At 44.6% G+C, this 24,184-nt stretch overlaps 1 protein-coding gene across 6 annotated transcripts in view; it reads left to right on the top strand.

Annotated features, from left to right (window-relative positions):
• The window catches only part of fhod1 (formin homology 2 domain containing 1), a 322,304-nt gene that overhangs the window by 167,082 nt on the left and 131,038 nt on the right, over window positions 1-24,184 (top strand). For all 6 annotated transcript variants that reach the window (XM_078211000.1, XM_078211005.1, XM_078211004.1 and 3 more), the window contains exons 8-9: window positions 6,677-6,771; window positions 22,744-22,887. In XM_078211000.1, coding sequence (XP_078067126.1) covers window positions 6,677-6,771; window positions 22,744-22,887 — 239 coding nt within the window. The remainder of the gene's footprint in view (window positions 1-6,676; window positions 6,772-22,743; window positions 22,888-24,184) is intronic.

The raw sequence follows: 24,184 nt of genomic DNA, 5'->3' as shown, positions 1-24,184 counted from the left end.
AGTAGTCACGGATTCCATTGTCTTAAATCTACAGTTAAAGCTGCTATGAAAATTCATTTGTGGGACATGGGCGTTGATGGCTGGTCAGCATTTATTGCCCATCCCTAGTCTATGAGGAGAATAAGGTGTAGTGGGATGCTCTGACTTTACTGGGGGGGTTTTTAGGGCCTAAATGTTCCCTCTGTTTAAACTCTAATAGAAGTGGTATTTTGAAAGTTGTGCAGTAGGAACAAGGACTGACCTCTCCCCTCAGTACCTGACTCAGTCTCAGTGATTTAACAGGCTTCCCCTTGAACTCAATATACTGCGGTATCACTCACACCATTCCCACAATTAGTTAGAAATATTGTACTCCCTATGCAGGTCTGAAAACTTTGTTCATGTCCTCCCCAAACTAATACTTGGAACCTGAACTAAATGTAGGAGTTGAGTTAATAACCTAATTCCAATTGCTGGAGTTTACAGATATGCTGCCAATTTTTAAAAAATGGTTATGGTTAATTAAACCGGATAGACCTCAAAAATCTGCGACCGATCAACCATGTTGAACTTGTGCAGCCAGTTTGGATGAAAGTTAACAAATTGAAAGAACCAGCCACAACTGCAGATGTTAATTCTACACGTTCTTCAGATCTCTGTCTCTGACTCACTTTAATCAATGTCGACTATCCTATTTGTTTATCTGTCCAGCTGTTAAAACGCTCTGTGCCCAGATGTAATCTGTGCAGGCAAGCAATGGGAATCCTATACTTTCTTACCATGTTAGAATGCAAACCACACATTGAGAGTGATCATGGGCCTCTAGCACTGACTTACATGGTCTGCTATCAGGATTGGGGGGCAGGAAATGTGTTGGGATGGGGGGGGGGAATGTGCTGGGGGAGAACAGTGGTGGAAAACTGGAATACCATGTGGGTTAATTTACATGGATGCAATGAGCACTGCTGACTGGTGTACAAATGCAATGTAAACATTTATTGGTAAGATTTTTGTTGGGCAAGAGTATGAGGGAATATGCAACAAAGGTGATTGAATAAAATTAAAGTTTATTTCTTAGTCACAAGTAAGGCTTACATTAACACTGCAATGAAGTTACCTTGAAATTCCCCTAGTCGCCACAGTCCAGCACCTGATTGGGTCAATGCACCTAACCAGCACGTCTTTCAGAATATGGGAGGAAACCGGAGCACCCAGAGGAAACCCACGCAAACACGGGGAGAAAGTGCAAACTCCACACAGACAGTGACCCAAGCCGGGAATCAAACCCAGGTCCCTGGCACTGTAAAGCAGCAGTGCTAACCATTGTGCTACTGTGCCACCTTCAAGATACAAATCAGTCATGGTCTAATTGAACAGGTTTAAAGGGTTGATTTACTTTTATGAGATATGAGAATGACAGGCAGGAACAGAGCAGCTGGTTCATCAAGCCTTTCCCACATTCATGGTGTCTGGAGTGGCCTGACCAGGCACATCAGCCATGTAATTTTTAAAAATTCTTTCATTGGATGTGCCCATCTCGAGGCCAGTGTGCGGAGATGGTGAGACTCTATGCATGCAGGAAGGACCAAACTACATCTCGATGCTTGTTTGAAAGTTCTCATTATGGCACTTAGCAATGTAGCAAAAGTGCACTGTTTTATAATGCTGCCTGTTCATATCTTTGCCGCTACCACCCCATGTGTTTTTATGCCCTGCACCACATGTTATTCTCTAGCAGTGATCACCATTTGCTGGTTCATTCCTCAAGGCAATGCCTTGACCAATCAGAGTCAAGCTGCCTGGTTTAAATTTTCAATCAATACTTGGCAGTTAACTGTCTGTCACTATTAACTGGTGCATTTTCCATGACAATGCCTTTACCAATCAGAGTCCACTTGCAAACCAATCGGCACTCTCTTCTCATATAGTATAAATTTGTTGTTTCCCCTGAAGTTATATTCTGGTGATTGTCCTGATGAGTGCAAGATTAAAAGCTTTGACAAAATGTCCTTTTTCCGCAATACTCAAGTGCTGTACTTCCAAAGTTCTATTTATTGCTGTCAATAATATTTAAACAGAAAATCCAAAAGTGAAGTATTAACAATGAAATTACTGTTTTGTTTTCAAAGCATTAATTTCTGTATCCACCAACTTGAACACCTAAGTTGTCTGCCGTTATTTTGTCATTCAGTCTTTTTCTCCTGTTGTATACATGAGTATCAAACCTGATTTGTTATCCTTGAATTCTGCAAAAGGTAAATACAGGATTCTCATTGTTTTTTTAACTCTGTGAATGAACCAGTGTCTAGTGAACCTGCATGCCCAGGAAAATGAAGTTTTATTGAATTTCCCATTTTGCCTTGTTTTCTTTTTGAGATTTTCTCGATTTTTCTCCCAGGATAGGTTCAGAATGGGGTCAGTGACGAGTTTGCTGTCCAGCTAATGTGACTATACAGTTTGCTGCCGGAGCAACTCATGTTCTTGAACCTGCTATTTTGTGTGCAAGTTCTGGGCTGAAATTCTCCGGTCTCGCACACCCCGCGACTGCTGCCAGCAAGAACAGAGAATTTGGTGCTCAGCTAAATCTCCGTTCCCTGCAGCGGGACCAGAGAATCCCAGCCGCAGGTGAGGTCGGAGAATTCTGACCCTGAGCAACAGCCCATTTACCCCCAGCCCCCGTGTGTGGTAGGACAATCGGGGATAATGGCCGTGATTCTCCCAAAAGTGCTGAATTGGTGGGAGAACTGTTCTAAATCCCGACTGTTCTGTCAGTTCAGCTTCTCACCTGAATCTCCGCACTCTGTGCACTGAAGGGGTCCCAGTCGGGAATCTCATTAAAAACCCAGGGGGAGGGGGCTTATTCACACCGGAGTTTGACAGTTCTGGAGCTCTGTGCATGCGCAGTGGCCCCAAACTGTCAACCTCCCGTTTGCTGACCAGCTCGATCGCTGGCCAGCTGGGACCCCCGCAGTGCTGCCCTTCCAGCCCCCGCCATGGCCTGATCGCGGCCCCCACAGCAATTCCCGGGCTAACCCTGACCGCCCCCTGTCCCAGAGCGCCCCGATGTTCAGGACCCACCCCCCAGCAGTGGCGATCCCCCCACCCCCCTCACCCTGGCAGACCCCCCCCCCCCCCCCCCCCCCGGGGTCAAACCCCCCTGGCAGACCGCCTCGCCCCCCCCCCCAGCCCACCCAATCGCTGCCCTCCCTCCATCCCAGACCGATCCCCATGCAGAGTAGCGGGACCCCCTACCCCCACCAATCGCCCCTAGGCCCCGCCCATTGGTGCCCCCTGGGCATTTTGCCCCTTGGGCAGTGCCGGGAACACAAGCTAGCACTGCCAGAGTGCCCATGCCCTGGGGGCGCCAATGGGTGGGGCCTAGGGGCGATTGGTGGGGGCAGGGGGTCCCGCTACTACTCTGCATGGGGATTGGTCTGGGATGGAGGGAGGGCAGTGATTGGGTGGGCTGGGGTGGGGGCGAGGCGGTCTGCCAGGGGGGTTTGACCCGGGGGGGGGGGGGGGGGGGGGGGGTGGGTCTGCCAGGGTGAGGGGGGTCGGGGGATCGCCACTGCTGGGGGGTGGGTCCTGAACATCGGGGTGCTCTGGGACAGGGGGCAGTCAGAGTTAGCCCGGGAATTGTTGTGGGGGCTGCGATCAGGCCATGGCGGGGGCTGGAAGGGCAGCACTGCGGGGGTCCTGATTGACCCCCCCCCCTTTCATTCTGGCGGGGTCTTCAGCTAGTTCCTTGAATGTGGGGAGCTAGTCTGACCCCCATCAGAATGAAGTACTCCTGGCAGGGTGGGAGATTCAGTCTGATCCCGATAATTACTAACAAACATATTTAAAATACATGCAGAAAAAATTTAAATTACTTACCTGCCTTCTCGCCGGTTTCCGGCGTGGTCTGGCCAGCAACTCTTCTCCGGCTCTGGGAAATGCGCATGGGGTTCCCGGTGCATGCGCAAATCCCTGTCCAAGGCCGGAGACGTGCGTCTCCCATCGCGACCCGACAGAAATGTTGTGGATCGCAATGGGGGAATCGCGGCCAACATTGCTGCCTGTGTAATTGTGTTTTGACTTTTATCCTGATAGATTTTACCCCCAAAAATATACTTCATAAAATTTATAGAAAAACATTATGTAATGTCAAATTTAAATTATGCAGGCCGGAATTTTCCAGCCCTTCACGCTGGCAGGATTTTCCAGTCCTGTCGATGTGAATGGCGATTTCAGTGGCTCGCTGACCCCGCCATTAGGAGGGGCTTGCAAAATTCCCGTCCTAAATCGCAAAAGCAGATTTCTTTCATTACAGTACGTGGCACTCTGAAGTGCTTCACGACACTCCCAATTACAGGTTATATTTACAATATTCAAATCATGTTAATCATACAGCTCAAGGAGTTTTGCATGGTTTTCCTCACCTCAGGGTACTATGCCACGAGACCTTAGATTGTGGCCCTTCCCCTTTGCCTCAATCTAAGGTCCTTGTGGCCTTTCCCCATTTCCCCAATCTTTAGTGCATTCCTCAACATGTAGACCTGGACCTTGGAGTGTGCCGGCCCGCAGTTCCCGGTCATCAACAGCTCTTTGTATTTCACCGAGCTGCCAGTTCTCCAGGAGCAGTTGATGCTTATTTCGGAGTGTGTCCTTGGCAACAGCCTATGGAGCACATTACGGAACTGCTAGGGCTGTACCTCAACAAAAAAAAACACCTAATCTCTTTCCACACCTTCTTTGCCAAGGCATGTTCCAGAAGAAGATGGATGGAGGTCTCTTCCCCACCACACCCGTCTCATAGAATCATAGTATCTTAGAATCCCTGCAGTGCAGAAGGAGGCCATTCAGCTTGTTGAACCTGCACTGACAACAACCCAGTCAGGCCCTATCCCCGTAACCCTGTGTATTTACCCTGCTAGTCCCCTTGACACCAAGGGACAATTTTAGCATGGTCAATCCACCTACCTGCATATCTCGAGGGAAGTGTGTGGAGGTGGTGAGACTCTAAGCATGCAGGAAGGGCCTGACGGGGAGGGAATTTCTCATCACCAGCCAGGGTATGCTTGGTGCTTATTTGAACGTTCCGGCTTTGGCACTTAGCAATGTAGCAAAAGTGCACTGTTTCATATTGTTGCCTGTTCAAATCTCTGCTGCCCTCACCCCGCATGCCCCCACCCAAATGTGTTTTGATGCCCTGAACCACACATAATTCTCTAGCAGTGATAGGCATGCAGGGGTGTCCAGCAATGGTATGCCTTCTAATTATTTCCCCTCACCCCCATGACCAAAGGTTGAGTTCCCTTTTGGTTCTTTGGGAATCATTGGTGCATACCTGTGACTGACCATTCCATCACTCAAGGCTATTGGAATGGCCATGTGCTGGATTACTGCATCACCTGATTCTTTGCATCATGTTTAACATTCAAGTTTTTTCTTAAATAGAAGATATACAATCTCAGAGTATGTCTGTGCCTTGTATAAATTAAGAACTGTGGAAATGATGCTACAATTATAAAATGCATCACAAGTAAGGTGGCAATGGCACTTTGTCACTGCAGCTCTGACCGCTGTTAGTTCACATTGACCTGAGTAAGAGTGAGTGACAATGTGAGGGGACCAGCCTCTCCCAGAGCATCATGGTTTTCTACCATTTTCATAGAATCATACAGTGCAGAAGGAGGCCATTCGGCCCAGTGAGTCTGCACCGACCACAATCCCACCCAGGCCCTATTCCCATAACCCCATGCATTTACCCGAGCTAGTCCCCCTGACACTAGCCTGTTCAGACCCTGTCACCTCTCCCTGACAATAATTGTGGCTTGTGTACTTGGATTCTTGCTGCTATTAAGTAAATTAAGGTTCTTTAGAGGATGTTATACATCACATGTGTGTGCCAAATGTTAAAAAAATTCAAGTAATCAAATGCTGCCTCACATCTGACCCCGCGATGGGCCCTCTGACTTTCAGGGTAAATAGTACACTTAGTTTGTATTAGTGTGGTAAGCAGTGTTTGTGTACCCTTGATTCATGTTAATGTGGTAAATTGTGCCTTTGTATTGATGCCAAGAAAATGAGGGGCAGATGAGGATTTTGTTTTAAATTGGTGAGCTGTTATATTCTGGAATCGACTGCCTCAAAGTGTGGTGAAAGCAGATTCAGAATTTCAAAAGCAATAATATCATGAACGTTCAGGATAATGGAGAAGGTGGCCAGCTTCCATGCTGAATATGATATTAATGTATGAATGAATTTATGGTTTGAATACTGAATGGGTAATGCTGCCTTCCTCTGCCGTTGTAATTTATGCTGATTTAAAAAAATCATTCATGGGATGTGTAGGGTGAGCATTTATTGCCCATAATTTGCTAGGCCGTTTCAGAGGGCAGTCAAGAGTCAACCACATTGCTGTGGTTCTTTTAGACCAGACCAGGTACGGATGGCAGATTTCCTCCCCTCCAGGACATTAGTGAACCAGGTGGTTTTCACAACAATTGCCTCATGGTCATCATTAGACTTTTTAATTCCAGGTTTTGGAGGGATTTGAATCTGCGTCCCCAGAGCATTACTCTGTGTGTCTCTCTGGATTTCTAGTCCGATGACAATACCACTAAGCAACCACCTCCCCTGTGATCAAATTAAAAAGCTTGGCTACCATGTTTCTCTTCAAACTTTTTAATCTGGCATCTGACTATTTCTGCAGACACAAAGACATGGACGAATTTAGTTGAAATTCTGGAGGAGAAGAATGGAGCCGATACTGAGCTGCTTGTCTTTACTATGACGCTTATTAACAAGGTAAAATTTGTTTGTGATTCTTTTGCAATTTTGTTTAATCCTGTGAGATCCTATTGCACAAATCAACCTCCATCAACAAAGTCTGGGAGTTGTATTTCACTGTACCAACACGGCTCACACCAGCCTCCCCGGTTTTTAAGTGTAAGCCTACAAGTCAAGTTCTCTTTTTTCTTCTCTGCAGTCTTCATTAGTATCCTTTCACATAGAAAACACATTCAATCTTCAAACAATAATTTTACAGGTAGGTTTACTGAGGAAATTTGATGTTTAAAGAAAAAAAACTTGAATTTATATGCCTTTCTTGCCACAGCTTCCCAAAGTGCTTTGCACCCTTTGAGGTACATTTTGAAGTAATCCTCCCTCTCTGTCTATACAGCAGTGAATGAAAATAGGGTGTGGAGAGTTTGATAGACAAATTTATTTATAATTTCTTTTCTTCCCAATTTTATTCCTTACCCTGAAGGAATGAACTTCTTGCTGGGGTACGTTTGTTCTGATGCCAGTGAACCCCCTCAATGTACGCGACAGAGTAGATATCATTCATGTGGAAGGCTTCACTGAGTGTCGGGAAGTTAGTCGACGACCAGGAGCATAATAGTCAAGTCTGACTCTGGTCTTGTTCCGTTAACACAAGCTCTTCCAGCAATACAAGCTGAATTTATTTCCTACTCTCTAACTCAGGGGGACACTGAGACCAGTTGCAGCATTGCTAAATTGGCAAAGGCAAGGATTGAACTTTTGGCCTTTCTACTCTCCGTGGCTCACATACCCACTGGAGAAACTCTCATGCTCGTTGGCAAAACCAATTACTTTGTAAGCAAAATAACAATCATTTGTCACAAAGCTGGTAAGTTTTCCCCCACCACTGGGAAATGTCAGTCTTGTGAGTTGGAAGTCCTGTCGCAAGGAGCATTTCGAGAAAATAGCTTAGATTGTCCCTTGGCTCATGAGTAATGATGATTAATAATAAATTTACAAAGACTCCGAGAATCTAATTACAGAAGTGATATTTTGCGTTGTGATATCTTAAAGCAGTTTCCAGAAATTACGGTATTGACCCGAGCCAGGCAAAAGATGTTTATGTCAGCAATGTGATTCGTATTGGCTGCTGTGCAAGTCTGACCATTCCTGGCGTTTATAGTAATTTATGCTTTGTTTTCACTACAAGCAGAATAATGTTTAAAAACTTAAATGTTATATAATTGAACAGACTTTAGGTATGTTTTTTTGAACGGAAATTAATGATTATCTTGAAGAAAATGGTCAAAATGTGCAGTAGTGGAGCAGGTAGATTGGGCTGTGACTAATCCAATGCATACCAGATATGAAATTCAAGACTTCATGCAGATTCTTGTATTCATTAGAATTAACCTCTTCATACCAGTTTTAGAATAGGACAGCGCAGATTCATCATTACTTATTCCATCAAATTTCTGTTCATGTTTGTCTCAAAATGAGCCACCCAGTCTAATCCCACTCTCCAGTTCGATCCCCTCATTCTTTAATATTTCCTAATATCAAGCAGCTACCGTAATTACCTTTTAAAGAACGTATCATGGACTCTGTTTAACCATTGGCTTATGGCACAGAAGTCCACATTCTAACCAGTTCTGTGAGATTAGTATTTTTTTCAAACCTCTAATTCATTTTGTGCTCATCTTAAATTTGTACCTTCATTTTGGCACGTCACTGACTAGTAAAAACAATCTATGACAACTTCTCGGATCACAATCTTCCATCATTTTGAAAACATTTATTGAATCAATCTATACTTCTATTGAAGAAAGTGCCAACTTCTTAAGTCACTTTGTTAAGGTTCTCTGAACCTTATCCATTGCTTTATACATTTCCTTTAAGAATTGTCTGACGTTGCAACTATTCCTCCATGTGCAATCTAACTAAGATCTCTCTCAGGTCATTATCTCCCTGCTTTTTTGTTCTGTGGCTGAAGTTATAAAACCACTGGCAGTGCTACCTTTAATGACTTGGCAATCTGGCACACCATGTCCTTTCCTCGCCATTTAAAAAGCTGCCATTGAAGATGTGGCTATTTACATGACTTTATTTCTAAAATATATTATTCCATATTTTTCTATAGTACGCTGCATCCCCAAACTATCTGCCTTTTATTTTATCCTTTCACAGGAGGTGAACATCACTTGCAAGGCCAGCATTTGTTGTCCATCCTTAATTATCTGACTTGCCCCTGATGTCTCATCTATGTCCTCTTGCAGCTTTTCATGATTCTTGTTACAATTTGCCAATACTCCCAATTTGGTGCAATAAGTAACTTCCAATGCTATTCACCCAAGTTCTAAATGCAAGTCATTAATATACATGGTAAATGAGAATGGCCTCAACACAGACACCTTGGAATGTTCATGTGGATTCAGGTTTGCCAACTCTTGACTTGCACGCAGGAGTTGTTTCTTTCTAACCTAGTTTGCAAAATTTGCTAAGGTTCTGGTTATTTATCCCTTTGAAGACAGGGCAAGCTGTTTCGCTTATTTTTCCTCTGAGCAATGCTGACAATATCATGGTCATATCATAGAATCCTTGTTTGTTCTGCAAAAGCTATCTCTGTAACGCTCAGTACATCCAAGTGCACAACAGAAAGCCTGAAACATAATACTTGTAGACTGTTGTTAGTTATACAACTTTTATGGCCAAGATTGTATCTAAATTTTACTCTACTGCTGGTTCCAATCAACTGTCTGTCACAGTTCAATATTGTTTTCAGGTTACACATGATAAATAATAGACTAAGAAGTTTATGGGCTACCTTAGCCTGTCCTTCTAGAAAACCTGAGACATCATCCAATTGTTTATTGTGACTCCAAACTTTTTTGCTCCTGAAAGGTCATTCTAAGTGTTTAATGACTCGTTGGGTCATTACAAATCTCTCGACATCAATCCTAAATTCCCCAGGGTTTGAATTTCTGTCCTTTTTGGCCTACTTTAATGACACATCTTGAGTTAGTGCTCATGGTTTACATTTTTCATATCCTTTATTGCCTTGTACACTTTCATAAAGTTTCCCTTTGGTCACCTTTCAAAGCTTTACCAACCTTGTTCTTGATTCAATTCTCATAAACTAGCAATCAGCCTTGTGGTCTTTCTCTATGTTGCCTTCGGGTTTTGAGCAGTTTCATTGTGTTTCTGAGGCAAATCCTGGGTCTAACAGGTAGTTGTGAGCAGAGCAGCATCCGACTCTAAGATAACTTCTCCAGCGAAATTCTGCTGACTTAGCAATATGGCCCTCTTTGCTTTGTTGCTTTCTGCTCCAAGATGACCAGAAATGTTCAATGCTGAGCCTTATTATTCCCTTAAATCTGTTTCAACTTCACTCTTGCTGGTTTTATACCATTCACAAGGGTATGTGGGCTGTCTGGTTTCCTTCCTGTGCATCATCCCATTGACTGAAGTTTATCTGCCACTATCCAGCTCCTCTTGTGTATCCTCAGATGTCTCTTCAAACTTGACTGTTTCCTCTTTTCTTTATTCCTCTTCCCTGTCAGGCTTAAGATTGTCTGCATATTTGACTAATTTGTACAGGGTAGCCAAATCCAGAGGCAGATCTTTCTCTGTAGGATTCTGATGCGCAACATCAGGCTCAATGGGGGTTAAGAACCTACTCTGTATGAAACAATCACTCAGTGTGGTTTTCCATGGAATGCCAATTCCTGCCCAGGGGGTGAGCTTGCCATCCAATTAAAGAAGAATGTGTAGAAAGATACGGAATAATATATTTTAGAAATAAAATCATGAAAGGAGCCACATCTTCAATGGCAGGGTTTTAAATAGCGTATAAAGCACATGATGTGCCAGAATATCAGGTCATTAAAGGTAGCACTGCCAGTGGTTTTATAAATTCAGCCACAGAATAGAAAAGTAGGGAGATAATGACCATAAACAGATCTTTGTAGGTTGCACATGGAATAATGTGTGCAATGTTAGAGAATCCTTATAGGAAAGATATAAAGCAATGGATAAGGCGCAGTGAACCTTAAAAAAATGACTTAAGAAGTTGGTACTTTCTTCAATAGAATTATAGGTTGACTCAATAAATGTTTTCAAAATGATGATAGATTGTGATTAGAGAAGTTGTTATAGATTGTTTTTACGAGTCAGTAACGTGCCAAAATGAGGACACAAATTAGGCAGGCACTTGAAGCTGGAGGGCCAATCGGAGGCCTTTCAAAATGAAAGCAAAAGCAGTCTGCAATGGAAAGTAATTGAAGGACAGGCAGGCGTGACCTCTCAGCCTTCAAAGAGTACTGGTCCCTTGGACTGCTGTCAGGAGGCTGCCTCCAGGCAGCTACATTGATTTCAGCTGCTTGCAACAGTGTGGAGGTTGACTGGAAAATTCCAGTCCATCTCCTCTAATTGGCCTTAAATGGCCATTGAGAAGCCGGATCAGCTACCCGCCGCATGTGGGTGGGTAGCCCTGCTGATCCCCCATCCTACCTCAGTGAGAATGGCCCATGTGTGGGATGGAACCAGGGAACCTCTAAGCCAGCGCGCGGTGCTATTTTTAGTGCCTGCCCGCCTCCAATCGTGGGGCTAAAAATCAAACCCAAGTGACTGATTTAGTCTAGAAACGGGGCAATCCTAACAGTCCATCTTGGAGTTTCTCTCCTCCCCCCTTAAAAATCCTACTCTCGAATCTGTACCTACTTCCTATAACCCAGCCAGCTTCAGATCTCAAAATCTTGTTACTTGATCGTTTCCAGTATATCATCAGAATGTAAGCCATTGTAAATCACATCTTTCATCTTAGTTCCCAAAGCGCATTTTATTCTGTAATGTTGCCTGCTTTATAGCATTGGCTGTCCCTTGCAGAACAGCTCAGAAGTAATTGATTCCAGTTTCAGTTCATTGATTTTTTTTTAGATGAAAAATGGCGCATTTTTGGGTCCGTTCTGCTAGAGTCTTCTTAGAATTCTTTCCTGACCTCTTTACTGTCAAGTAAGGTAGGGAGCAGAAAGTTGTCTTGCAGTAAAATAAATAGTTAAGAACCTCTCGCTACATTTTCTTTGTGAACTATTATATTTCAGCGATCTTCTTCATTGGTCCTTCTTATGTACATGAATTCCCTTCCCTTAGTGAGGGTTAACCATTAAAAACTTTAATGTATTAATTGCACAGAAGTCAGGAATAGATTGGTTAGAAAGCCATTTCGTGCAAATTAATACTGTAAAAATTCATTTTTAAAAAATCTTAATTTGAAACGGTAAGTAGGAATGTAGAAACATGATTATTACAATAAGATTCAGCACTAGGAGTAAGCCTGTACTGGCCAGCTCCTGTCAGGAATTCCTCTAGTTCATTATGGTCTTCTGACAGTGTAATTTGTGTGGCAAAACATAAACTCAAGAAAGAAACCCTGGTATGAAGCTGCCAACCTGAAATTCCAAATTCCAGACTTTCCTGAGTCTGAAATTTGATTAACATATTGTTAGGTTCAGTTTGAATCAGCACAGCACACAAGAACGTAATCGGCACACACAAGAACGTAATCGGCACACACAAGAACGTAATCGGCACACACAAGAACGTATGATAGCAGACAATCAAATTCCCCTGTTAAAGTTGTTTAGAGGTATGAGGGTCTGAGTATGTCTGGCAAGGGAAAATATGCCTCTATCTTTTCAGAGGTTGATCACCACACCCGACTACTTTCTCACGCAAGCACAGGTAGATTGTTAGCAGCAACTGGCGTTTGCCCATCCATTGAGACGTTGAGAGGAGATTTGATGGCGATCTTCAAAATCATGAGGGGTCTAGACAAAGTAGATGGAGAGAGAAACGTTTCCATTGGTGCAAGGGTCGAGAACCAGAGAGCTTCAAGGTGAATGGCAAAAGAGCTGATGACAACATGAAAAATAACTTTTTTTACACAGAGTGGTTAAAATCTGTGGTGGAGGCAGAGCCGATGATGTCTTTCAAAAGGGAATTGGATAAACACTTGATGGGAAACATTTGCATGGCTTCGGGGAAAGGGAATGGGACTAATCAAGTTACTCTTGTGTGGACACAACAGGCTGGACAGAATTGCTCCATTCTGTGGTCAATCTATATTTCTGTATTCACACACTGAGCATTCCACCTAACTCTAGGCACCACTAATCCATCCATTCACTCGTATTCAAGAACACAAGAACAATTGAACTGTTTTTAAATGGATTTTCCGCTTGCTGCAGCTTGAATAGCTCCAATGACGTCATGATTGTAACATGACTTCGCCTAGGGTAGCCTTGCCCAGGAAGATGAAGTATCATGGCTTTTATTAACCGAGTTAACAAGTACAGCACATTTAAAACATCAGCAAAGCAAGATATTCAAAAGAAAAACTATTTTTTAGAACAGTGCATCATATAAGAGGGCAAGTGCCCCCACTTGGTCCATGTGAATAACCGAGTGTGTCAAGAGGATTTTTTTGGAATACTTTTCCCTTATTTCCCTGTTGTTTTTCTGCCTCTTCCAGGAGATGATAGGGCTGTTGGATAGAGTTTAAATGTCTAGTTAAAATGCTGCAACAATATTTGCGCGGGGCAGACTCAATGGACCTAGTGCTTTTTTTCCACTCATCAACTTTGTGGGCGTGAAAACCCTCCATCAGCACACCTGCAAGTGTTGACTTGGCTTTCCCTCTATGGGAACGAGGCAAACTGCATTAAGCTCACTGGAATGTTCTAACAGGCATATGACTTGCCTAAACTGCCTCCAGTTGATCTACCCATAAAAACCCTCAGGATGGGCAGACAGGCAGGCAGTGCAGGAAGACATGGCCTCCAGGAAGACTGCTCGCCGTTTTTCTGATGCTGATCTGGCTCGGTTGCTGGAGGCGGTGGAGGCAAGGCAGGACACCCTCTTTCCCCCCAGCAGGACACCGTCCCAGGGGAAGGGATGGAAAGGCAGCCTGGGAGGCGGCGGTGGCATGCGTCAGTGCCAGGGCACTGGCCAGGAGAACCAGGAAGCAGTACCTCAAAAAACTGAATGACCTAATCTGGGCAGCAAGGGTGAGTGTTTTAACCTCATCTAGAATCTTCCCCCTAAATGACCCCCAGATCTCCCCCCCCACCCCCCTGCATGCTTCCAGCCCCTGACCCCCAAGCACTTTGCTCCTCCACCCTCTGAGGGCCACCCCCTGATACCCTGCAGGACCTGTGTCACCAGACTTTACGTGGCTCCTTGTCGCCACAGGAGAAGAATACCCATAATTGTCAGGAGAGGGTGAAGATAGGGAGTGGTGTGCCTGAGATTTGGGTCCTCTCCACCTTTTGAGGAGCGGGCACTGAAGCTTGCAGGAGAGGAGGAGATGCGGACCATTAACGATAGCCTGGTTGGGCTGGAGCATAGAAGTGAGCACCTGCCAATTCTTCACTTGTTGGAGATATCTTGAGTAAGTTGCATGCAGTCCAGATTCCTCTCCCTCTCTTTCACTTACCCTTGTGTCCTGTGTTGCAGGAAGGGACCCCAATGTGACCGGGCCATCTGGCATTGCGGCTCCCATTGCTGTTCCCACCCATCCTGCCCCTGACAACTTGGAAGACTCCTTGGAGGAAGCCTTGAAGGGACCTCCGAGGCCGACACCAGTTTTGCGTCAACTTCCACCTCGCAATTTGCCATCTCAGAGACTCTCTCATCGGTGGGTCAAGTTAGGCATCTGGGTCACTCTCTGGTGCACACACCACTTCTGCTGATGTACATTGGGTGGGGGAGGGAACGTCCAAGGCCTCTGGCAGGCGGGGGCCTGCCAGAGGCAAGGACTCAGCTGGCCCCGGCTACATGCTGGGCCCCTGCAATCACTTCTTCCTCAACTGCTGGAGATGCAGCAACAGAGCCAGGGAATGCAGGAGGGACTGACAGCAACACTCGACCGACTGCGAGGCTGTTGGGAGGAGTCCCAAAGCTTTCAGGTGGACCAGCTATTGCCTGTCTTGTGTGGTTCCCAGGCCAACTCTGCAAGGGTGGCGTCTACGGTGGAAAGCCTGGGGCAGGAAATCCTCACCATGAGTGGCAGGGTCCAAGCGATGGCTGAGTCACAACAGGCCGTAGCAGAGTCCCAGAGGGCCGTGGCTGAGACACAGCGGGCCCCTGCTGAGAGACTGAACAGGCTTCTCGAGATTCTGCCGCTCATGGCTGAGAGGCCCGAGAGCTTGCAGGAGACCCAGTAGGACAGTGCTGAGACACAGTGGGCTATGGCTGCAGCCTTTGAGAACGTGGCCCAGCCACAGAGAGTCATGGCTGAGGGGCTGCAGAGCGTGGCCCAGTCAGAGGGCACTTGCTGCCATTGACAGGTGGTCCCTGACTCAAGTGGCCATCGTAGAGGGCTTGGCCACCATGGCAAGAATGCAGGCGGTCCTCCAGGAATGACAGGGCCAAGTGACACCGGAGCTTCTGGAGCTCACTGCAGAAGCACCGCTGTCCCATGGAGTGACCCAGGAGACCACAGGAACCCCAAGGGAGCCAAGGGAGGAGGAAGGGCTCGAGCCTATGCCAAGGCCTTCCAGCCAAGGCTACACCTTCTCTCCCCCCTTCCTGACACCGGGGCCTCTCAGGGGCAGCGGGATGAAGAGGGTGTCATGGATACATCCTGACACCTGGAAGCCGGCAGGGCCCTCAAGGTCCAAGCCCTCTAGAGGACGATCGCCCAAGGCAACACAGGCCATGGGGCACAGTAGGCAGCTGGCCACCTCCACCTTCAATGTACATCCTGGGGAGATACCAAGACATAGTGGTAGGCCATGTAAAGTTATGCACTGCTCCATTGTTGAATGGGTGGCAACGTGGCCTCATTATATTGGGCCTCCGCACAAGCGTCATCAGCTAAGTCTGAGGTGGGTACTCCATGATCCCACGAGCCAACCCTGCACCCTGGTTTGCTGCTCAAAGACCTTTGGGACATCTGAGCTCCTCAATATAAAACTGCCATGCCTGCTGCCAGGGTGTCTGACGCAGATGTGAATAATGTTCAGCTGATGGTCACACACCAACTGCATATTTATTGAATGGAAGCCCTTTCTGTTCATGAATCTTCCTGGATTCTTCACCAGGGCCTTGAGGATGACGTGGGTGCAGTCTATAATCCCCTGCGCATTTAGCATCCCTGCGATGGCTACAATTTCCTGCAGCCCAGACTTCCTGTTGGGCCTGGCCCAGGTCAAATTTGCCAGCCCGGCCATGCAGGGCATCCATGACGACCTTGACACACTTGTGGATGGATGATTGGAAAATGCCACAAAGGTCTCCACTGGCGCTCTATAAGGACCCGGTGGGGGTAAAACCTTCACAGCCACCGGGAGTGGATGCCCCCCCTCCCGTGCCAGGTCCTGCAACAAATGGCACAGGTGTCGCACTGTCTCCTTTGGCGGCACACAACGTCTGACAGTTGCTCAAAGGACTCTCGGGTGTGGACTGCAAGGGTCTCAGCTCCCTCCTTCTCCTGCCTCCCCCACCTCGGGGCGAATGGTGGCCACGTCCTACCTCCGGTGGCCGTCTCCGTCCACTCCTGATGGTGGTAAGGCCTGGGCCTCCTCTGCCAACAATTCATCCTCCTGCTCCTCCTCTTTAACTCCAGCAGCAATCAAAAGAACAACAAGATCAATTGGTTGCATTGCAAATGCCATCTCATCAATCTAAAGGGGGCAGGGGGGAATGTGGGGAAGGGGAGAGACAGATGGAGAGAGGTTAAAGAACTCCGTTCACCCCCAGCCTAGCAACACACACACACATACCCCCCCTCCTACAGCCCCCCAGCAACATACACTCCCCATAGCCCCCTCAACAGACCCCAACAACACACACTCCCCATACACCCCCCGACAATTCCCAGAATGGCAACACAGCACCCCCCTACCACCACCACCCCCAACCACCCCCACTCACAAACACATGCAATAGTGGCCCAGAACCCATGCAATAGTGGCCACAGACTGTGCTGCTTGACAAGTCCTGAGGCTGCAGCACTGCCACTTCAGAGAGTTTCCTGCCCATCCCCCACCAGCAACAGTGCTTGCTGCTGCTTGCACTAGGACCCAGAGTCAGCACTAAGATCTGAGCTCTGACCCGGGTCTGTCCTGAGAGACCGACATTGGACCCTGTGAACAACAGCATCCCCCCGCCATCCCGTCCACACATTCACAGGACCCACCTCCGACCTGAAATGCAACATAGCCACTACAAAACACAACAACCCTCCCTGAGGGTTGCACGGAGCAATTTGAAAGCAGAGACTTGCCCTCCTCGCTCACCCTGCTCAAGCGCCTGAATGCAACTTTTCGTCTTGAGGTGTTTTCCTGACTGATTCGGCTGCAGCGAACGAGGTTGTTAAAGGCAGGTGAGCTGGGACAATGGGGAGTGAAGCTCGCTAATTGTATTGTGATGAATGCAAAAATTGACGTTTTGCCCATTTTGGGCAGAGTTCCGATCGCCAATTTTTTTTTTTCCCTTGGTAAAATGGGAATGGGCGGCAAAACAGGCGCCATCCCCGCTAGTCTCATCACACCTGATTTTATGACTTTTCCCACCGCAAAACGGGCACGATGAGGCCATAAAATTCCGCCCTGTACATTTGCCTCAAAGTCTTGGACGATTTAGCAAAGTAAAGTTTATCTGCTGAAAAGTATTTCTTTAGGTTTTTGTTCCTTATATTCTTGATTTGAGTAATGAAATCTGTGTCTGTGAAGTGAGGAATAGAAACTTGCCATGCAATTTTACAGAAAATGAATCCCAAAGTGCTTGCTTAATGAAATCATTATGTTCTTTTGTTGAGGAGCATGTAACATCTTTTATGCATCCAATTAATTTCATGAGTTGGTTATCAGCGATCATAATTTAGTCAAACAAAACTGCTGCTGGAGATGATGAATGTGTTCAAAGTGGATGGGTGGTCAACCAGAAGAGGCTGAGCTGACACTTTGTTGAAGTGTTCCAACCTCCTTCAGTTTTTCTGCATTTATTCCATGTTTTGAGGTCTGTGTCGTGTCTATGTTCACATTTAAACATGGTTAGTTGAGCTGTTGAGTCAGATTGTTGAGTGAAACTACAAAATCATTGCACGCTCTTGACGACTGATTTATTTTTGTTTAGCTACATGATATTTCCTACAATGTTTTCTATTTTTAATTCAGTGTTCTATAAGTGAAGTAATGATTGTGGCTTGTAATTTTTCCACTGAAGTACAAACATTTTATGAAAGATCCCAAACGGGTTAGTTTAATTTTCCAAGACATTGCTGATGATTTATAAGGGCGATGTCTAAGTAGCTTTCATTATTACCTGAGCTTGTACACCTGCTGTCTGCTTTTAAGATCTTTAATGTTTATAAGCAGTTAGTTTTGATTTATTAGTAATGTTTACTTCAATTGCTTAGTGGTGTTGGCAGTTGTTTTTGGTCATGTTCCTTATCCCGTGAGGACTAAATCTGCAAATGATCCAGGTGATAGAGCACTACAGATCAGAGTGATGTAGATCTAAAGGTATGCAATGTTGCATGACTGGTCTGTACTAAAACCAGGGTACTTTTTATGTTCATTGAAATACAGGAAGACTGGACAATATAATTTAATAAAATATAGGCCTGTTAAACTTGAGATTATTTTTAAACAGTGTGTAACTCCAGCTATTCTGTAAATATTTAAGCTTGGCTACAGTAAGAGACTTTCAGCAGTCTGCTGGCAAATGTAACTTAAACACTGCTTGACTTCTTGTGTAAATCCCGCTGGCCCCTCAATTGGAGACTAAACCATTGAATCTTCGGAGAATGAGTGAGGGGGGTGTCCTGTATTCAGTCTGACATGTAACAAAATGCAGGCAACAGAGTGCAAAGCGAGAAGTATGAAATTAAAATATAATTATTTTGCATTATTACTAATGTCTCATTTACAGTCATTCTTATGATGACATTTTGTGCACTCCCTTTATAATGTTAAACCTTTTGTTGCAATGTTACGGTAAAGAATTATAACTGCCTTTCATGTTTCATTTTTACATAAAACTTAAGTTGTTATTGAGTGAATTTTAGTATTCCCTTGACATTGATTTAGCCATGATATCAGCTTGGTACTGTTTTGTCACCCCTTGTTAGTCAAAATCAGCTGGGTGGAGCAGGTGGTTGGTTGGAGGTGCATTTTACGTAATGTGTGTCTCCTTAACTAAAAGCTGGGAAGTGTATAAAGACTAGATTTCAGTGTTCGCCCTTCACCACACAATTCTGAGTTGTAACACCCGAGTTCAAGACCTAGCATGCACCCCCATACTAACTGATATTGTAAATGACTCCCAGTCCTCAGGTCTTGCTCATTTTTAAAAATCACCATCATCATCTCCTCCTCATGTCAAACTTGTAGCATTGCAATATAACAGGTAGTTTAGGGTTGTAGTGCTCCAATACCATATCTACCAATTCGTCAAAAGATTTTGAATCTGGGGCTACCGGGTAGGTTAAACTTTTTATGATGCTTAAAGTCGGGGCCCCACATGCCGTCAGAAGGATGACTTTTTGTTGGTTGTCCCCTTCTTGCCCCTTCACCCGGAAGAAATATCTCATTCTTTCGGTGCACTGGGACCAATCCTCCATACCCACATCGTAAGTTTCCAGTTTTCCAAACGGCAGCATTTTCAAAGTCTCCCTGTCACTTTATCCAGGTTCGTTGAAAGGCAAAGCTGTCTGAAACATTTCTTGTTCCTTGTCGCCAAGGAGCCCGACTGGAAAGGAACATAGTTTATTACAGAATGCAAAGTAAAGCCACAACCATGGTGTACATACACTAGTCCCTACCTGGGACTACAGTTCAGCAGGCCCAGTCCTGGGCCTGACTTATAAAAGGCTGAGGTAGTGAGTTCCAGCTGTTACTGGGGGAACTCTTACCCAACAAGTCCCAGAGGGAGATCAATCAGTGATTCCCCTGGGAATCATGGGAGTTATCACAAAAGGTGAAAGATCCCATCTTGATGGGAAGCAATGGCGTAGTGGTAATGTCACTGGATTAGTAATCCAGAGACTCAGGGTAATGCATTGAGGACCCGGGTTAGCACTCACTGCGTATAAAAGTTATTTCTTACATCTCCCCTCCTCTTCTTTCCCAAAACTTGATGGTGAAATTTGAATTCAATAAAACTCTGGAATTGAAAGTCTGATGATGACCATGGAACCATTGTCGATTGTTGTAAAAACCCATCTTCCCTTCAGGGAAGAAAATCTGTCATTCTTACCTGGTCTAACCTACAAGTGACTCCAGACCCACAGCAATGTGATTGATTCTTAATTGCCCTCAGGGATGGGCAACAAATGCTAGCCCAGCCAACAACACCCATATCCCATGAACGAATTTTTAAAAATTCCCTCCAACTACTCTCTCAACATTGTGACATTAGTGTACCTTTAAGAGATTTTTTTTGAAATCATGATCTCGAGAGCTCTCACAGTCAGTATTTCTCACCTCACAGCCTTAGCTGATGTCATTATATTGCCGGGCTGATTATGGTGAGTCCTTTTATTGCTACTTAAGTGGTTTAAATAGGATTGTTTGTGTTTACTCTGGATTAGTTTTATGATCCTGCGTTGTTAGGAGGAAGGTCATGTGTTTTTGGACAGGGTTTTTTTTCCCCACTGAGTTTGTTTCATTTTCAGTTGGGAGCAGCAGTTGGGTTTTAACAGGGATAGCAAGCTGAACAGAAGTTTCTGTCCCTGTTTTGTTTCAAAATTTTGCTGGTGATCTTGAAGCAAGGTTTTGCTTTCCTGAAGGAAAAAATCGGCTGTTAGTAGTTTGCCTAGAGTCCCCGATGTTCTGGGACGCTGTTCTGAGTCCAACCTGTTCTGAGTGAATCAAGACTGAGAGTTTTCAATTCACCAACCAAAGGACTCAATTTCCAGTAGCACGTGAGCATTAGTCTGTGCTGTGTTAAACCTGTGAAAATGATATTTTGTCTATGGGATTGGTTTGATTGGAACATTGTAGATATCTTTAAGGATATCTGTGTGGAGTTTGCACATTCTCCTCGTGTCTGCGTGGGTTTCCACCGGGTGCTCCGGTTTCCTTCCACAGTCCAAAGATGTGCGGGTTAGGTTGATTGGCCATGCTAAAAATTGCCCCTTAGTGTCCTGGGATGCGTAGATTAGAGGGATTAGCGGGTAAAATATGTAGGGATATGGGGGTAGGGCCTGGGTGGGATTGTGGTCGGTGCAGACTCGATGGGCCAAATGGCCTCTTTCTGTGCTGTAGGGTTTCTATGATTTCTATGATTATACTTTATCATGATTGTTTGTTTCTTGTTTGCAATTGATAAAAGTTCTTACTAATTTCTTATTATACATGTTAACTATATTCTTAAATAAACTTTGATTGATAAAAGCTCCCTAGTGGGTCACTTGAATCAGACCTGAAGTGAAACATCTCATGCTTATCCTCGCCAAATTCATGAGGCTAAACTTATGATCCAGGCGGGCTCCATAGAACATGTTGGAGTTTCTGACCTGAACCATAACAACACATTCTGCCATCTTCACAGATTTGTGCACATGGACCCCAACGTTGCTTTTTCTCTGCATAGTGTTTGGAACTATGCTATTGATTCTATACTACATTTCCCTCTTCATTGAATTCTATCTCCCACTTATCTGGACATTCTTCTGGCCTGTCTATGTCCTGTTGCAATCAATTTGTATTATCCTCACTGAGTTCAAAGTTATGAAGGTTGGAAAGTGGCAAGCCAGCCAGGAGGGCATTGGAAAGGCCTACTCTGGATGTAACAAAAGCATGGTTTAGACTTTCAGAGGTGGAGATGCCAGCATTGGACTGGGGTGGGCACAGGAAGAAATCTCACAACATCAGGTTAAAATCCAACAGGTTTATTTGGAATCACGAGCTTTCGGGGCGTGCTTCTTCATCAGATGAGTGGAGGTTAGTTCACAAACACGGCATATATATTCAAAGACACAACTGCAAGATAATTACAGATTGGAATGTGAAGAATGGTTGGAATGAGAGTCTTTACAGGTAATCAAGTTTTTACAGGTACAAACAGTGTGCGTGGAGAGAGGGATAATCTCAGGTTTTGATTTTTGATTTAATTTATTATTGTCACATGTACAGTGAAAAGTATTGTTTCTTGCATGCTATACAGACAAAGCATACAATTCATAGAGAAGGAAAGGAGGGAGTGCAAAATGTAGTGTTACAGTCATAGCTAGGGTGTAGAGAAAGATCAATTTAGTGCGAAGTAGTTCCATTCAAAAGTCTGATGGCAGCAGGGTAGAAGCTGTTGTTGAGTCGGTTGGTACGTGACCTCAGACCTTTGTATCTTTTTCCTGATGGAAGAAGGTGGAAGAGAGTATGTCCTGGGTGCATGGGGTCCTTAATTATGCTGGCTGCTTTTCAAAGGCAGCAGGAAGTGTGGACAGAGTCAATGGATGGGAGGCTGGTTTGTGGGATGGATTGTGCTACACTCACGACCTTTTCTGACCATTGTTTCTTAAACAGTGTGGTGGGGGAAGATGGGGCCAGTAGAGAGGGTGCAGAATGTCTGGTCGGGAAATCCGTTGGCGATCATACTACAAAATACCATGTATTGGTAGGGGTAGAATGGTGAAGAAGGTTGAATGTCAGAAAAGAATAGACAAAATCAACTTCTACAATCTAGAAAGAAGGTGATTAAGGAAGGAACTTCATGCTAATAAACAAATCATAAGGGATGTTGATGTAATACATATTAATATTTCAAAACTAGTCAGATAGTGGGACCAAGGGACATAAATTTGAACTAGTGAGAAGTAAATTTATATTCAGTATCATAACATTTACAATAATACTTGGAATAAGGTACCAGACACAGTAGGAGGGACAGAATCATTAGAAATTGTCAAACAGATACCAAAAGGGAAGGTTGAGGTTTGCTGAGTTGATGGATTCTGAGTGGTTTTTCTTAGAAGTTCAAAGTTGATTTGAAAGGCTTTTCTTTTTTTGACAGACCCTAGGGGCTCTTCCAGACCAGGATTCTTTCTATGATGTTACAGACTGTCTTGAGCAACTGGGGATGGAAAAAATCATCCAACGGCACATGAGTAACAAAGGAACTGACCCAGACTTAAAGCAGCAGTTTACCATTTATGAGGTAAAATCACTCTCTCTCGTTAAAATATGAATGAAACAAGATAAATGACATTCTGTCGATAAATGTTAGCAATTATTAGTGTTGTTACAATTTTGTAAAAGAAAAGTTGATAAATTCCTGAGATCTTGTATCGAACCTTAATTTTAACTGTCGAGCAATCTGATTTTGCCCTCCAAAGATTTGGTTGGCGAGACAGGGCACTAATACCAGGGTGAAGTATTGATGGAAACAAAAACAGAAAATGCTGGAAAATCTCAGCAAGTCTGACAGCATCTGTGGAGAGAGAGTAAAGAGAATGAAGAGACTATATCTCTATTCTCTTCACTCTCTCTCCACTGATGCTGTCAGACCTGCTGAGATTTTCCAGCATTTTCTGTTTTTGTTTCAGATTCCAGCATCCATGGTATTTTGCTTTTGTGAAGTATTGATGTCCTCCCATTGTCCTCAACATTGTGCTAATACCATTGAACCAGAATATTAAAGTATGTTATCTTGCATTTGATTTTTGTCACTTAAAAAAAGGCATATTAACACCCCATGGCATTATAAACCCTGAAATTGCAATCAACGAGTGGTAAGTCGGAATGAAAAATGTAAGTTGAAGTTCTTGCCAGGGTCAGTTAGACCAATGGGAGAGAAGCGTTTTTGAGACTGAGGATTGCAGGAAGTTTAAGTAGTAGTTGTTGTCTGTAGTTGTTTGAGACCCCCCCCCCCCCACCCACCGCTCCACCCCACTCCCCGGGTGCATTTTTGATTCTCTCCCGACCCAAAATAAGTAGCTATGGCATCATCTATAGATATACAGTGATATATCACAATTGAAAAGAAGAGGATCAGGAGCAGCAGTAGTAGGAGAGGATGGAAGAAAGGAGAATGATGCCATATTTAGGGAGCATGCGCCATGCCATCTATTATTACCCATCTCCCAAGGAATATACAGGTAACATGGGTTTGATGAGGAAGTTGATATGTATTTGAAAAATGTGTTTCCACAACCTCACACACCAGCCCACATTGATCTGTCAGTGGTTCTGAAGTGACTATTGTGTTTAATGGCACTGAGAGTCATTTCAGAAAGCAGGAAGGATCTCCGAAGCACCACCAAAAGTGTGCCAAGAGGATGTAGTCATCAAGTGACTAAGGGTTCCAGACAAGACAGCTTTGGCAGTTAAATATTGCAGGTTATAATGTATTTGGAAACAATGACAAAGGAAGAAGTGGAGGGGCTTAGCTATGTTAATTAGATACAACATAATGACAGGAGTGGGAAAGGTCATAACAAATGAGATAGAAATGG

This window comes from Mustelus asterias, chromosome 4, assembly GCF_964213995.1.
Source record: "Mustelus asterias chromosome 4, sMusAst1.hap1.1, whole genome shotgun sequence".
NCBI classification, from domain to species: Eukaryota; Metazoa; Chordata; class Chondrichthyes; order Carcharhiniformes; family Triakidae; genus Mustelus; species Mustelus asterias.
This window is presented reverse-complemented; position numbering and strand designations above follow the sequence as displayed.